General features: G+C 37.4%; 1 protein-coding gene across 19 annotated transcripts in view; it reads right to left on the bottom strand.

Annotated features, from left to right (window-relative positions):
* The window catches only part of CCDC171 (coiled-coil domain containing 171), a 467902-nt gene that overhangs the window by 351395 nt on the left and 100001 nt on the right, over window positions 1–16506 (bottom strand). For all 19 annotated transcript variants that reach the window (XR_012037998.1, XR_012037999.1, XR_012037996.1 and 16 more), the window contains one exon: window positions 6446–6548. Coding sequence is in view for 15 of the 19 variants with exons in the window: in XM_072841423.1 (XP_072697524.1) it covers window positions 6446–6548 (103 nt within the window). In the remaining 4 variants the exon portion in view is untranslated. The remainder of the gene's footprint in view (window positions 1–6445; window positions 6549–16506) is intronic.

Genomic DNA, 16506 nt, shown 5'->3' with positions numbered 1-16506 from the left:
GTTCACAAGAACAATTAAAATTCTCAAGAAGATACTAGACAACAGACTTTTATTAAAGAAATAAAGGAGGAGAGAGGAGAGAGAAAGTCCAATTTGTTGTCCTGATTATCCTAGTCCCTGAGACTGCCCAATTCCTCAGAGATAAATGTACACCTAAAGGCATCAAATGCTTTGCTCTTATTTCCCAGGATCCTCTCCAGTAGAAAGAAAAAGAATTCCTCTAGAGTATTACAAATGATTTCCTCAAGGAAGGAAAGGTTGAAGAAGGTCAGAGGGCTCTCAGTCAACACGAAAATCAACCACCCCAAGGAGGATCCAAGACTGAGCCACAAGAAAAACTTTCTTTCATGAAACCTAACGAAGGAAGAGTTACATTCTGTATGTGTGCTAACATCCTTGGGCAGAGGTGAAATTGTATTAGAAGAAAACTTGAGGCAGAAAGACTACATGGGTTCAAAGTAGGAAAGGATTTCTCCCCATATACATCCTACTGTAGGAATTTCCACCAGAAAAAAAAAAAATGAGATATGAACAGCTGTAGTGCTTCAGTTTCAGTAGAAAGTAGAAACAAGGGGCAGCCCAGGTGGCTTAGTGGTTTAAAGATTTTATTTATTTATTTATTTATTTATTTATTTATTTATTTATTTATTAATGAGAGAGAGAGGCAGAGACACAGGCAGAGGGAGAAGCAGGTTCCATGCAGGGAGCCTGAAGTAGGACTCAATCCCGGGACTCCAGGATCACACCCTGGGCCGAAGGCAGGCATTAAACTACTGAGCCACCCAGGGATCCCCTGACTCAGCGGTTTAGCACCACCTTCGGCCCAGGGTGTGATCCTGGAGACCCAAAATCAAGTCCTATGTCAGGCTCCCTGCATGGAGACTGCTTCTCCCTCTGCCTGTGTCTCTGCCTCTCTCTCTCTCTCTCTCTCTCTCTTTCTCATGAATAAATAAATAAAATCTTAAAAAAAAAAAAAGTAGAACACAGGAAATAAATGTCCCTGTTCAAGCAAGTTGAGACTATCTTACCTAATAATAGTAGGCAATCAAGGTGGCATTTCTATGGCCCATGTAAAATTATACATCTTTTCCACTTAAGATCAATCTTCCTGGTGACTCTGTATAGATTGTTACCCAAAAGGCTGCTATAATTTGGAAAGAGACTCCATGACTACTTTTAAAACTTCAAAAATTAAAATGCAAAATAGACTTTGGACCTGATATTAATTCATTCATGCTTTTATTTACTAATACTGAACAAACATTTGCTGAAAGACTGCTTTATGCCAAGGAATGTTCTAGCTGTTTAAAGTACATTAGTAAATAAAAGTGACAAAGATCCTTGCCCTCAGGATGCCTGAGTGGCTCAGTGGTTGAGAGGCTGTCTTCAGCTCAGGGCATGATCCCAAAATTCCAGGATCCAGCCCCACATTGGTCTCCTTCCTAAGGGAGTCAACTGCTTCTCCCTCTCCCATTGCCCTTCCCACTGCCCTTCCCTCTTCTTGTACACTCGTGCACTCTCTCGCTCTTTCACTCTCTTTCTCTCTCTCTCTCTCTGTCAAAAAAAAAAAAAGAAAAAGAAAAGAAAAGAAATGTTGGACAGTAATAGGTGCTATGGAGAAGAAAAATGCAGAGCAGAGAAAGGAGAGAGATAGTGAGACAAGCAGCAGGGAATAAGTAGTAGGTAAACTTCATTGAGTGTGAGACCTGAGCATAGATTTTAAAAGAAAAGAAAGGTGCACCTGACTGGCTCAGTCGGTACAGCAGGTGATTCTTCATCACAGGTTTGTGAGTTTGAGTCCCACAATAGGGGTAGAGATTACCTTAAAACATAAAAACCTTTTTAAAAATTATAAATAAATAAAATAAAAAGACTAGAGAAAGAGAAAGAGAGAGAGAGAGAGAGAGAGCTATGCAGTGAAGAACTTTCCAGATAGAAAGAATGGCCAGCACAAAGGCCCCCAAGACAAGGGTGCACTTGGTGTGCTCAAGAAATGACAGGAGGCCTGAGTGGCCAAAACCGAGAGGTACTAGGGAAGTCAAAGGGGTGATAAAAGACAGTGGCAAAGTGTGCAAGGTCTTGCAAGCCATGGCTGGCACTTTGGCTTCTATGGTTAGTGAAATGCAGAGCCCAACAAGATTTACAGCAAAGGAATGACTTGTTCTGAAAGAGGTTTTCAAAGGACATTCTGGCGGCTGCAGAGAAAGCAGACTGAAGGGGGGAGCAAGGGAGAGGCAGAGAACAGTTAGCCAGAGGGATCAGTGTTGGTGGCATTAGGAAACAAGGTGTGAACTGATCACCAGTAAGAAAATCACGTTAAATCCTCTTAATAAATTCCTGAAGATCTTGGACTAACTGAAACTTTGCCTCACTTGCTATGTGAAGATAAGCTGATGAATTACTGTTGCTTCAGAAATATTTCTTAATGTAGAGGACCTGTAAAAGCTGAGGAGGAAGGGTAACAGAACAGCTGGCAGCTACTGTCAACTCTGGACTAAAATTCATCCAAGAAAATGGTTTTCATTCATTCCATTTTTAAAAGCAAGTAAAAACAAAAAACAGTTTTGTAACCATCTAAATTTCTTTTTTTTTTTTTTAAGATTTTATTTATTTACTCATGAGAGACACAGAGATAGAGAGAGAAGAGAGAGGCAGAGACACATGCAGAGGGAGAAGCAGGCTCCATGCAGGGAACCTGAAGTGGGACTCCATCCCAGGTCTTCAGGATCAGGTCCTGGGCTGAAGGCGGCGTTAAACCGCTGAGCCACCCGGGCTGCCCCTAAATTTCTAACATAGATTGCTTTTCCTGAATTGAAGGATAGGTACAGAGTATATACCAAACTGAAAGGTACAAAGAGGTAATAAAAGGAAGCAAAGCACTATTGCTTACTGGCCATACTGCAAAAGAGAAGATGTCTCTGGAAAACCCTTCTGGAGGTAACTGAATTAATTTTGTAACAAAATTCTAAGGCTGACCTATCATCACATATCAACACTGTTTCTATTAGAAATAGATTTTTTCTCAAAAACACATATACTGTGAGATATATACATGTTTATACCACACACACAGGGTAAGTTAGCCTAGGACAAGTTCTTACATTACTTTGCGAGGAACAAAATACATGTTCATCTTTGTGTAGGTGAAGCCAGGCCTGACATTGCAGACAATCTTAATTGCTCAGGTTCTTCCATAAAATACTAAGTAATAAGGCTTACTATTTATATCCCTCAGTGAAGTAATAAAACCCTGACCTAAACCAGCGTAAGCAGAAAGGGAGTCCATCACAGTTTTACAGGGCTGTTTTGTGGAAGCTCTGTGCCAGAGGGAAATCAGGTCCTAAGCAGTAAGTGTATCAGCCAGGGTGCCAGCAGGAAAAGAGATGGCACATTCTGAAGAGTTCATCAGAAGAGAATTTAATCAAGATATCTCCAGAAGTGACAGGTTTTGTTAAATTATTTTAACAAATAATGTTCTGCCTTGTAAAGGCTGACCTCTATAGACTGCATGATCTGGGCTCCTCTGCCCTCTGGCTTCTGGTTGGATTTGGACAGTGAGTATACCTAGAGGAGATTAAGAGGGTTGAGGGAAAAATTTTTTTAAAAGGGAAAGAAAAGAATGTCAGGGTATTTATTTCCTCTGTTCTCTCTGCTCCAGTGCATTCCTGGCAGTGACTTTATTTTTTAGCAGCTACAGCTCTTGTCAGGTAGGTCCTCTTCCACAGTTTCCACAATGTTCCACATTGTGACTATAGTGACAATGTGCCCTCCCCTGGACCCTTTAGGCTTAGGCATGGTATTGGTTTTCCACTCTGGCTTGTTCTAGCCATCTTACCCTATCTTTTTTTTTTTTTTTTTTTTTAAGATTTATTTATTTGAGAAAGAGAGAGGCGACATGCACACAAGTTGGGGGAGTAACAGAGGGAGAGAATCTCAAGCAGACTCCCCACTTAGCACAGAGCCCCATGCCCCCTGACCTCAGCCACACAAGTGCCCCTGTCTTATCCTATCTTATTGGTTCTCTTATTTTGTCTATATTTTCATATCTTGATTAAATTCTCTTCTAACGAACTCTTCAGAGTATGCCATCTCTTCTTGCTGGCATACTGGCTAACACGCTTACCTGCTTATTAGGACCTGATTTCACTCTGGCCCCTGGCTTCCGTTAAATAGATCACTGAAGAGTGGCTCTTGGTGGGTAAAAGAGTAAATAACCAGCACCATGTGGAAACAAAAACCACTCTATAGCAATAAAAAAAATCACTAATTCACCATATAGTCTCTTTTCCAGAAAAACTTTCTCCATAATATATAGGCTGTGCCAATATATGGAAAACTAGGAGTTTAAAAACGATGGTTACTACAAGATGAAAAGAAAAAGAAAAATTTTAAGTTTTCTAGAGGCTTAGCAATAGCTTTGAGTTACTTTGTTATCAACTATTTCATTTTAAAACTCAAAAGAGATATGGCACTATTTTTAGTTTTTCAAATTCAACTCTGAAGAAATATTTAAAATTACATTGAAGATATATTATAATAATTTAACCATTTTTAAAGCTTCTAATACCATTAAGCAATGACACATCTCAATAATAAAATAGAACCATTATGAAAGAAAATTCATCCTCCAAATCTGTAGAAAATATAATTGAACACCAATATCTATATATATATATATATATATATATATTTTTTTTTTTTTTATGATAGTCACAGAGAGAGAGAGAGAGAGGCAGAGACATAGGCAGAGGGAGAAGCAGGCTCCATGCACCGGGAGCCCGACGTGGGATTCGATCCCGGGTCTCCAGGATCGCGCCCTGGGCCAAAGGCCCGCGCCAAACCGCTGCGCCACCCAGGGATCCCAATATCTATATTTTTTACGCAACTTTATACACCTTGATTTTTCCACAGTAACAAAACATGAAACACTAACCCTTGGGGAAAAGTTTAAATTTTTTAAAAAGTAACAAGTCAATTTCATGAAATGACTGCAAAAATAGTATGACAGATTAAAAGAGACCCCAAAAAAACAGATAACAGCAAAACACACTAAATTTCTAACAGTTCACCAGCACAAATCTGCGTATCTTTAAAGTAATAATGGGCCTTGATCATATATCCTTCTGCTGTTTCAAGCACAACAAACTTTCCTAAACTTGCGAGTTCCTAAAGAACCCGTTTGCCGAATATCTGTTTGATTCCTTTAAAATAACAGAATCCAGGAGCTCAATTTTAAAGTGTAATGAATTTGGGATGCCTGGGTGGCTTAGCAGTTGAGCGCCTGCCTTCGGCTCAGGGCCTGATCCTGGGATCTGGGATTGAGTCTCACATCGGGCTCGCTGTGAAGAGCCTGCTTCTCCCTCAGCCTGTATCTCTGGCGCTCGCTCTCTCTCTCTCTCTCTCTCTGTGTCTCTCATGAATAAATAAATCTTTAAAAAAATAAATAAATAAAAATAAAGTGTAATGAATTTAATTTTACATGCCGTTTACAACTGAGTCAGAAAACAGCTAAAGAATTCAAGGCTGATGGTATGGCAAAAGAAAACTAAGGTGGGGGCAGCCCCGGTGGCTCAGCGGTTTAGCGCCACCTTCAGCCCGGAGTGTGATCCTGGAGACTTGGGATGGAGACCCATGTCGGGCTCCCTGCATGAAGCCTGCTTCTCCCTCTGCCGGTGTCTCTGCCTCTCTCCCTCTCCCTCTCTCTCTCTCTCTCTCTCTCTGTCTCTCATGAATAAATAAATAAAATCTTTAAGAAAACTGAGGTAGGAAAGTAAAAGTATTCAAGTCAAAACTACCATTATACATATAATGGCATATGCACAAAAAAATTAAGGAAGTAGAAATCATAGACAGCCTTCATTAAGCAGTTAATGCTTCTGCTAGTTCCCAAAATATGCCTACCTAATACACAATTTTTATAGTCCTTTATCTTATTAACCGTGCTAATACTAAAACCAAAACATTTTAACTAAGCATTCTTCTCTGGAGAGTGTATGTATGGTAGCAGGAAGTGAAGGAGAAAACCAGCTTAGCATATGCACTGTGTTACAGGCTGTGTCCTACATAACCTTTTGAATGCATGACCTTTAAGTTGTTGAAGGTTGCCTCAGAATTTGGCTCAGTTTGATGGAAACATCTGTTCCCCTTGCAGGTATACTGTAAGGACTTTTTTCTCAGTTGGATTCAGAACACAGCAAGTGAGCCCTTGTCTGTCCAATCACACAGACCCCAACACTTGTAAATCAAGTTCTGGGAGGACAACCACATTCCGTCACCCTTTCTCAGGCAGCTAGGCCAACTGACTGCTGTGAGAACTGCTCTTATCATGTCATCAAATCGAAACATGTTGAGATGAGGGACTGTAAGAGGCATCTGCAGAATTCCCAAAATGTAGTGACTTTGGAACACTGACAGATGCATCTGTCATTTTATACCTTCAACTAACCTGATGTCCACTGGCCCGACACAGTAAAGCTGTCCAAGATCGATTCCAATTCTTTCACGTTATTTTCACATGTCTCTACTAGAAAGGCCTGGTGCTTCTTAGCCTTTTAATTAAGAAAACAATTACACATAATAAGGTCACATATTATAAGAGCTGCAGATTTGTGTGAATATACAGCACTGTTAAGTATAAACAAGCTAATAATTACTCCATTCAAATCCATTATTAATAAACCTATTCTGTCTTAATCATACCTTGTGCTTGGTTTAATGTAACTCTGTATAAGATCTTGATAACAATTTCCTGAGGCCTTAGTGCCTGGCACTATTTTATACATAATAATTCTTTTTATCTTCACAGCAATCCAAGAGGGAAGGGTTAACTATTAAGTCAATTTTACAGATAAGAAAACTGAGACAAAGAGAAATTAGGAAACACTTTAAAAGATTAAGGTTGCAGTCATGTGGCAAATTGCCAGATGGTGTTCAAAAGTGAATACAGTATGACCATGTAGAAGGAACTACTCAAGAGTTAATGGTAGTATAGGCTAGGGTCTTGGCTGTGAAAAGGAAAAAGAGGGTGAGGGGCAAATACTTAGAAGATAGAATGGCCAGGCCCTGGCGATGCTGCATTCAGTTAGACTACATTGACCAGATTAAATTGGATTAGAACAAATAAAATGGAAAAATATGGGAGGCAGCTGGACATGATGATACAAAGCTCAGAAGAGAAGTCAGGAATAGGTTTGGGAATCACCTACAGATACTACCTGAAGCTTGCCTGGAGAGCCTTCGACAAAAAGAAAACAGGGCCTACGATGAGTCCTTAAGGAATGCCAGAGCTTAATATTTAGAAAAGAAAAAAAAAAACAGCAAAGCAGATTGAAAAAAAGAGGAAGAAAAAACAGAAAAGGATAGCATCAATGAAAACTGAGAGCATTTGAAGGACAGAGTTGTCAGTTACGTCCAATGTCACAGAATATTCAAGCAAAATAGAGACTAAGAAGCATTCAAGGGGCCTAGAGATCATGATCCTGATGAAATCTGTTATATCTCAGACTGAATAGGCTGAAGAAGTAGTAAGCTTGAATTTCTTTTGTCCTAATTGAGTGAGATATAAGTCAGCAGAAACAGGAAGTTTAGACACCCTTTTCCTGGTAAGAAGGGAAGAAGAAATAAAGGGAAGTAGTTGGAAAGAAGAGTGAGGCTGAAGAAGAGTTTTGTTTTCTTTTTTTTCAGTTCATGAGAAATTAAAGTGTATTTAAAAGCTGATGAAGTGGAAGCACTAGTGAAAGAGTGCTTATAGATCCAGAAGAAGCGGGAGAATAGATAATACAAAACAAAATTTTATTTTTTTTCCAAAATTTTATTTTTTTTCCAAAATTTTATTCTTAAAATATATAAAACATATAATGTTTTCTTTAGATGTCCGTTCTATTATCACATTTTTCAGAAAAGCTATCCACTTCACCTCCCCAACAATATCTATTATCTCTATTACATTCTTTGCAGCAATTATCACAATTATGATTCTACATTTATTAGTGTCCATCTCATATAATTTAAGTTCTGGGAGTGGAGATATGGTGGGGTTTTTGTCCTTATCAGTGTATTCCTAGCACCTAGACAATATTGATTATCAAAAGCAGTAATTTAAAAAGTTTTTATATAAAATACATAGTACATATGTATGATTTTGAATTCAAATAGGATCATAGTAAATAAAATCCTTTAAAAATAAATAAATAAATAACTGGGATGCCTGGGTGGCTCAGCATTTGAGCACCTGCCTTCAGCCCAGGTTGTGATCCAGATCCCAGAATCAAGACCCACATCAAGCTCCCTGTGAGGAGCCTGCCTCTCCCTCTGCTTATGACTCTGCATCTCTCTGTCTCTCATGAATCAATAAATAAAATCTTAAAAATATATATATACGATCATAGTATACATGTGCTATATAACTTACTTTTCCATTCTTATTATGTCTTTGGCATCTTTCCACATCACTTTTTTTAGATTCATAGTACTCTATTGTGAAGATGTACCACTAATTCATTTAATCAGCCTGCTACTGTTGAAATTTACAGTATTTTTTTGCCATCAGTAATAATGGTACAATAAACATCCTTGTATGTGTACTTGTATATCTTTCCATAAACATGCAAGTATACCTACTCAATAAAATGCTAGAAACAGATTTGATAGGTAAAAGGATATGTAAACCTATTTTTAGACAATCATTACCAAACTGGTTTCCAGAGTCCTACCACTTTATACTACAACATACAGTATAAGTGCCTATTTCTCAATATCTTCCCAATGGTAACCGTTATCAACATATTCTAATGTGCATTTCTTTAATTTTAACTAAGATTGGGATCCCTGGGTGGCTCAGCAGTTTGGCGCCTGCCTTTGGCCCAGGGTGTGGTCCTGGAGTCCCAGGATTGAGTCCCACATCGGGCTGCCTGCATGGAGCCTGCTTCTCCCTCTGCCTGTGTCTCTGCCTCTCTGTCTCTCCAATAAATAAATAAATAAATAAATAAATAAATAAATAAATAAATAAATAAATAAATTTAAAAAAATTTTTAACTAAGATTAAGGATATTTTCATAGGTTGACTAGCCACCTATACCTCTTTTCCTGTGAACACCTTTTCACATCACATGCCCATTTTTACACTACGTTGTCTGTATTGACCTTAGTGATTTACAACAGTTTTTTCTAAATTATGGAAACAATCCCTTTGTCATCCATGTTGCAAATCATTATTGCCAATTTGTCACTCACCTTCTAACTATATTTATAAAAACAAAATTGTATTTTCTTAGTGATCAAATTTATCAATCATTTGCTTTGGAGGACACCTAGGTGGCTCAGTCAGCTAAGGGTCTGCCTTTGGCTCAAGTCACAATCCCAGGGTCCTGGGATTGAGCCCCGCATTGGGCTCCCTCCTTAGTGGGGAGCCTACCTTTCCCTCTCCCTCTGCTGCTCCCCCTGCTTGTGCTTGCCCTCTTTCTCTCTGTCAAATAAGTAAAATCTTTAAAAAATAAAATAATTTGCTTTGGGACTTCTAGATTTTGTTTTGTTTTTGTTTTTTTAAAGATTTATTTATTTATTCATGAGAGACACAGACTAAGAGAGAGAGGCAGAGCCACAGGCAGAGGGAGAAGCAGGCTCCCCACAGGGAGCCTGATGTGGGACTCGATCCCCGATCCCAGGATCATAACCTGAGCCGAAGGCAGGTGCCCAACCGCTGAGCCACCCAGGTGTCCCGGGACTTCGAGATTTTGTGTCAGACGTTCTTTACTCCCAGATTATAAAACACTTAATTCTCTTTTTCTTCCAGTATTTTTTTACCTTTTTTTATGGTTCTTTGATCAATCTAGAATCTAATATAAGCAATATGGCAAGGATTTGGTTATATTATCTCCTCTTATGTATATCCAGTTATGTGAAAACTTATTTAGCATACTATTATACTGGGATTTGTTGTAAGAAATACAGATCTGGTCTTCATCCATGATTCCTGGCACATAGCTTTTAAAACCCTTGTAATTTCCTTTCTAAGGGCCATAAGTCCATCTTTTATGATAATATTTAGTTTTGTTCCCAGCTCTTGAAATAACTTCAGAGTCCTAAAGGTGAAATGGATGTCCTTTGTTAATCACAGCAATCTCCTTTCAACCACACCTCACTTCATGTTAATAGGCAAGAGGGCACATGTCTGTGGGCATGCACACAGTGTAACAGACTGTCAGGGATGATGGTGATATTACATTTAAGCTGGCTTCCTAGGAATCACCTCTCATCAGAGCACCTTAAGGTTCAGTCAGTAAGGTTGTGTTTAAGTCCCTTGTGCCAGTGAGGCTTCCACTCTGTTGATGTGTTTGCATGTGGCTTAGGGCCTGCTTTCAGGTTGGCCTCATATCCTGCTTTCACTGCTCCTGAATGGATGGATGCACATGGCCTTCCCAACCCCTAACTCCACTGTGACCACATAATGGCTCCTCTTAGCTGTCTCTCTCATTCTCTTTTTTAAACTTCAGGCTGCTGGGTTATTTTATTGTATCATAGAGGCACAGGTTCCTCTTAATTGCTCTTTACCAAGATCTATCTTCTTTTCCACCATGCCCTGGAATGTGAAGTTCTCCACTCTCTAGTCCAAGTAAGGGCAATCTCCTCAAGCAGAGCTGCAGTGCCTTAAAGCCAGCATGCCTTTCCTCCTGGGCAGAACCCTTCTGCCACTGCATTGGATCTGGGGGACACAGAACCACTTTTTCCATGGCCTGACAAGAAAAAGTGTCACTATTTTACAGTCGACAATTTTTCTTCCCAATAAATCGTTTTGGTTTTATAAATGAAGGTTTCATTCTTCATTCATACAGCAAAAGTGTTTGGGCTTTTCTGAAATGTGGATTGCACTTACATTTAAATTTTATTCCTAAAGCTGTTAGTTCTCTTAAAGCTTTTTTTTTAAGATTTTATTTATTTATTCATGAGAGAGACAGACAGAGAAAGAGGCAGAGACACAGGAAGAGGGAGAAGCAGGCTCCATGCTGGGAGCCTGATTAGGATTCGATCCCAGGTCTCCAAGATCAGGCCCTGGGCTGAAGGCAACGCTAAATGCTGAGCCACCTGGACTGCCAACTTAATAGCTTTTTGATGTGTAAAAAAAATTCTAGAATGAAAGCAGAATTTATCTGCTTAGAAAACAAACTGTTGGGTTGGAAAGAAAGTGCCAAGCAAAAATAAAATACTAAATTTCTCATTTTTGATTAACATGTTTTATTTTCTGAAATATAGAGTAGGTTTAGATTAAATGTTACATTGTTGATTTAAGAAATTCTATAATTCTAGGGACACCTGGGTGGCTCAGTGGTTGAGCATCTGCCTTTGGTTCATGGTGATTCCAGAGTCCCAGAATCGAGTCCCACATTGGTTCCCCACAGGGAGCCTGTTTCTCCCTCTGCCTGAGTTTCTGCCTCTCTATATCTCTCATGAATAAATAAATAAGATCTTTAAAAAATGATATTCTATAATTCTAAACATCCATAGACATTTAAAAGGCAAAACTATAGGATAAGGGGCCCCTGGGTGACTCGGTTAAGCAATCAACTTTTGATTTTGGCTGAGGTCATGATCTCAAGGTCTTAGTGTCAAGCCCCACATTGGGCTACCAGCTCAGTGGGGAATCTGCTAGAGATTCTCCCTCTCTCCCTCTTCCACTGCCCTTTCCCTGATCATGCTTGCTTTCTCATTCACTCGCCCTCTCTCTGTAGAATAAAAATAAATAAATAAATCTTTCCCAAAAAACTGCAGAATAAAACGACTCACTTCTTTTTACCCTGGACATAATCCACATAAAGAGTTTGTTACTCTAGCAATAAAAGTCTCTTAATGCTGTGTTGAGTAACCAGAAGTTTAGGTGAACATTTACTGATTATTCATCACAAACCAAGGACTATTTTAGATGTTGTAATGAATCTATAACCAGCGTAGACAGGGGACTAAAAGTACAAAAATATTCAAAGAAAGTTCAGAAAAATGTGTGACAGATCTTAATGTATTATTAAGGAGAAGTCAAGGTTGTTTATAAAATGCCTTTAACTGGAAGGCACAATGAGATGACAAAGACCTATATTATATTTCCACCCTGGTATACTATATCACAAACTGCTAAAATGAATGAATTTCTGGCTTAGTCTAACATGTCATTCTTTTTGTTTCTTTCATATCTTATCTTTCTTTGAGCCCACAAAGACACATCCCTCAGTTTTTTACTGTGTATAAATATCACAAATGGTTATGCATTTAAATAAAAATTTCTAATGCCAGCTCTTGAAGAGACATATAAAAAGTATATGCAAATACTCCTATCTAGAAATTGTCAAATGGGCACTGCTGATCTGTAATGGAAAAAGTTGACTCAAACCATAAATAACAGTAAAAGTAGTTAAGGGACACTGTTAATAAAGTTTAAAATAGTAGAAAAAATAAGTAAAAAAGAAAAGATCATTTATTTAATCATTAAGTTTTTTTTTATCATTAAGTTTTTTAAATGAAATTTGCACTTTAAACATAGGTTGAATTTTTGTAGCAGTGATACATAATCCTTATAATTTCTGAACATTTTTTAACTCAAGTAAGCTTTAAACTTTTTGATTCAAATATGTTTTAAGCCATTATGAAGGAATTCTGAGTAAAAACAGGAGAGCATCAGAGCATATAATCAACATCACATACTTTGTCTCACCTTTTCATCCTATCCTCCACCTAAAAACCCATTACATACCCGGTGCATTTGTAGAATACAAGGAGTTTGCTCCACTGAACTGAATTTGATCTGATCAGCATACATGGTCATCACTATCTGCAACTTTCCATCAGTCATATTAATGATAATTAGTATCTCTTACTTCCTCATAAAAGTTTACTATTTCTTTCCCTCCTTGCTTTGCTTGCTTATGCTCCTTCCATGGATGTGAGTATTCTGTTGAGTATTCAATTGCTTATATCATAACATGAAATGCCATTCTCCCTTATGTGGTTTTATAATTAGTTTATTTTTCTACAGATTCTACTCTCCACTCTGAATATATGCCTTGACAGACAAACATCTCTCTCTTTACTCTCTCTTTCTCACACACACCATTTTATTTTTTCCCAGGTCAAAGGTGAGATTTGAATATTCAAAACTTAATAATTTATATAAGAATAAATTTCCAAAAAATGGAAAAAAATAAATTTCAAAAAGCTTTATAACCACATTATAAATTTAGAAAGCCAGCCACATAATGAACATTTAAACACACAGATACACACATACACATTCAGTGAGTACTATCTAATAGTATTAATATTTAAGGGCCACTAGGAAAGAAAGAAAGTGATTTTCATATTAGCAAAAACAATGTTCATATACAAACACTACTATTCTGAAGGAATCAACTATTTTTTAGTAAAAAATCAATATAGAATATTTATTAGCCAATTAGTTTCGGGTACCTTCTGCAAAATCAGAGACACGTCACCCTAAAGCAAGCCTAACAGATCATTTGAAGCAAAAATATTATCAAGAAACATTAACTTTACCACAAAGCATAGTAATCAGAGCACTTTCCAAAATCCTATCTAATGCTGGCAATCATTGTATTATATAATCAGTTAAACCCCCAAAGTACAGGGAAAAAACGTACACTTGACCATTTTCAATCACAAGTTCTTTAGAGAATAAAATATTCTTTGAACAAAACCTCATGAGAACTAGAATTCCCTTTTCAATATATGGTCTCTCCTAGAGCTGTAACTAAATATTACTGAGTGGCAGAGAAACAAATCTCAAGAAATGATGGACTTAAAAAATTTCATTGTAGAAAGCACAAAGCAAATCCTAATAATACCAATTTTAAAATGATAGCTCCCCTGCTTCGGGAGAAGCAAATATAAAAATTCACAGTAATGACTAAAAGACCCAACTGGATATGTTGAGCCTCTGATGGACTTTAATAAGCATAATCACTGAGCAACTTAAATTAGAAAGTCAGTTTTATTTAGTAGTTGATTAAATCATTATTAAAGTCATAGATTGTGAAATTAATAGTTCAATTTTAATCAAAACTTTTTAAAGTCAAATTCGATAGTGTATAACACAGAACACAAAACTAATTTTGTTAAATCTTTAGATGTCCTATATTTAAATTCTATTAATTCTATGGCATTAAATATAATAACAATATGCCATTCATTTACTAATCATATTTCTCAAACCCATACAATGAATAGGAGAAATTTCATTAATATAAAAGTAAAGTTAAAGTTGTCTGAGTTTATATTTCTTAAATACCAACAAAGGATTCAACATACTCCAAAATTATGTTGTATATTTGTATTATATCTCCTGAAACAAGAGAGCTATCACTTTCCAAGTGGTTTATTAATGCTTCATGTATTCTTACCTAGACAATCTCTGAGACCCCCTCCAACTCTAAAAGCTTAGTTACACACTTAGTTATACTAAGTTATACAACTATTAATATTAATATTATTAATATTTGATATTAATCAAAACTTCCTGAAGTCTTTGCATTATTAATAACACCTTGATCTCACTAGTAAACCTAGAGAGGAAAGTGGCTTTAATTTTTTCTTGCAATGCAACAGAGAAAATAAAGACTAAGACTTGAATAATGACCATGAACATGACCTAGTCTGGAAAACAAGCTGTTACCTCAAAGGGAGAGAAAAATTACCTGTAAGTAATTTATACTTCCCATTTATATTCTAAAAAATACTGAAACTATTATGCTTAAAAAAAATATAAGTGTGAGAAAGACACACAGGTACATGGGATCCTGAGATGTCATTAAAACAAAGCTTGATTTCCAAAAGCAAAGGTAAAAGCCTCCTCTTAAGGTCATTTTTTCTTTAGTCAAACCCATTATGAATTCAAAGCAAAGATAATAATAGCTAGCTTTGAGGATACAAAACTAGAAAAAATGCTATTTTTTATGTTTTAAAACTTTTAATTTGACAGATATCTCTTTTGAGAAAAATTTTCTAAAACTTTGCCCTCTCCCCATTCCAAGAGCCACTAATCTACTGGGGAAAAAAAAAACAATCAAAGAATATGTACAAGAAAAATATATTTAGAAAAAGTGCTAGATGAATTTTTTTTATAAAAAAGAAAAACACTGTACTTAATACATAAAGCAACAGTATTTTCATTAAAAATTTTTCATTAAATAATTCTTAAATTTTATATTGTGGTCAGGTAAAGTGCTAGAGAACAACAGCTCCAATCAGAAAACAGAACAAGTTAGAAATCTCATTATAGGGAAGGGGGGGAAGCAAAAGAAACAGGAAGATGGAAGAAAATAAGACAAAGCTATAGGTTTAAGAAAGATGAAAAATAGAAAGGAAAAGTATAGTTAGATTGAAGCATATACAGTACAGATCACTTAGGTGCAACCTGAATCATTAGCTCTTCAGCAAGGAACTATTATTCACTGATCTGTGACAATGTCTAGTAATCCATCAAGCTTTGCAGAAATAATTAGTCTGCACTCTTCCTCACTATGATCACAACAGTGCTTCATAGGATGAGGCCCAAACAAGTGAACAAAGATTGCCCATAAGCTGCAACTTGCCTTATTTCAGACCATGTGCCAAGTTGTAAAAGTTGAAAAAGAAAAACCTGTTAGCACCAAGTGAAATTTTTTCATCACCAAGTACCAGTACCCTCCACGGTGAATTAAGCCTGTCTTCTTTCATTTGTATTTAGTCACTGGAATGTAGAAAGCTAAATTAGGATAATTCATACAACTGACACTGATGACTGTCCCTCCTGACGCATTCTTAGTTGTAACTCTGGCTAACTTTTCAAACTACTGAATACAGAGTCTATAAGCAAGAAGACCAAATCCGTGACTCAGCTCAATGGCTTTGACATGTGTTTCCCCACCACTGATTCATCTCCTGAGCCAGGAGTCAAGAAGTAGGATAGCCTAGGAAATTGAGGGTTAGCACACAAGAGTGAACAGGCAATAGAGGTATGCTACACAGAGAGCCCTAAACTTCCTAAAAATTTCACATTCAAAGAACTCAAACTACAAATTTAACCCAACAGCGAAGAATAGTATCAGTCCCTGAATCAGAACACAATGAATATCTTGGGTTAAATGAAGATCACATATAACATTAGATCATTTGGGGGGCAGGGCAAGCTGGCGGAGGAGTGGGGTCCTCAACCCACCAGGCCCCAACTTACCTAGATAACTTTCAAATCATCTTGAAAACCTACAAATTCGACCGAGATTTAAAGAGAGGACAGCTGGAATGCTACAGAGAGAAGACTCTGTGCTTCTAACAAGGTAGGAAGGTAGAAAAAATAAAATAAAGAATCAAGTAGGGGAGGGGCCCCGCAGGAGCCGGGCTAAGGCCGGGCAGTGAGAGCCTCTGGGACAGAAGAGCCCAGCCCCGGAGAAGCAGGAACTTTAAAAATCCACATCAGATTGTTCCCGGACTGAAAGGCACTCAGCAGGGAACCCAGGCAGAACCGCAGGA

The sequence above is a fragment of the Canis lupus genome, chromosome 10, assembly GCF_048164855.1.
Source record: "Canis lupus baileyi chromosome 10, mCanLup2.hap1, whole genome shotgun sequence".
Lineage (NCBI taxonomy): Eukaryota > Metazoa > Chordata > Mammalia > Carnivora > Canidae > Canis > Canis lupus.
The sequence above is the reverse complement of the archived record's forward strand: the minus strand, read 5'-3'. Positions and strand labels throughout refer to the sequence as shown.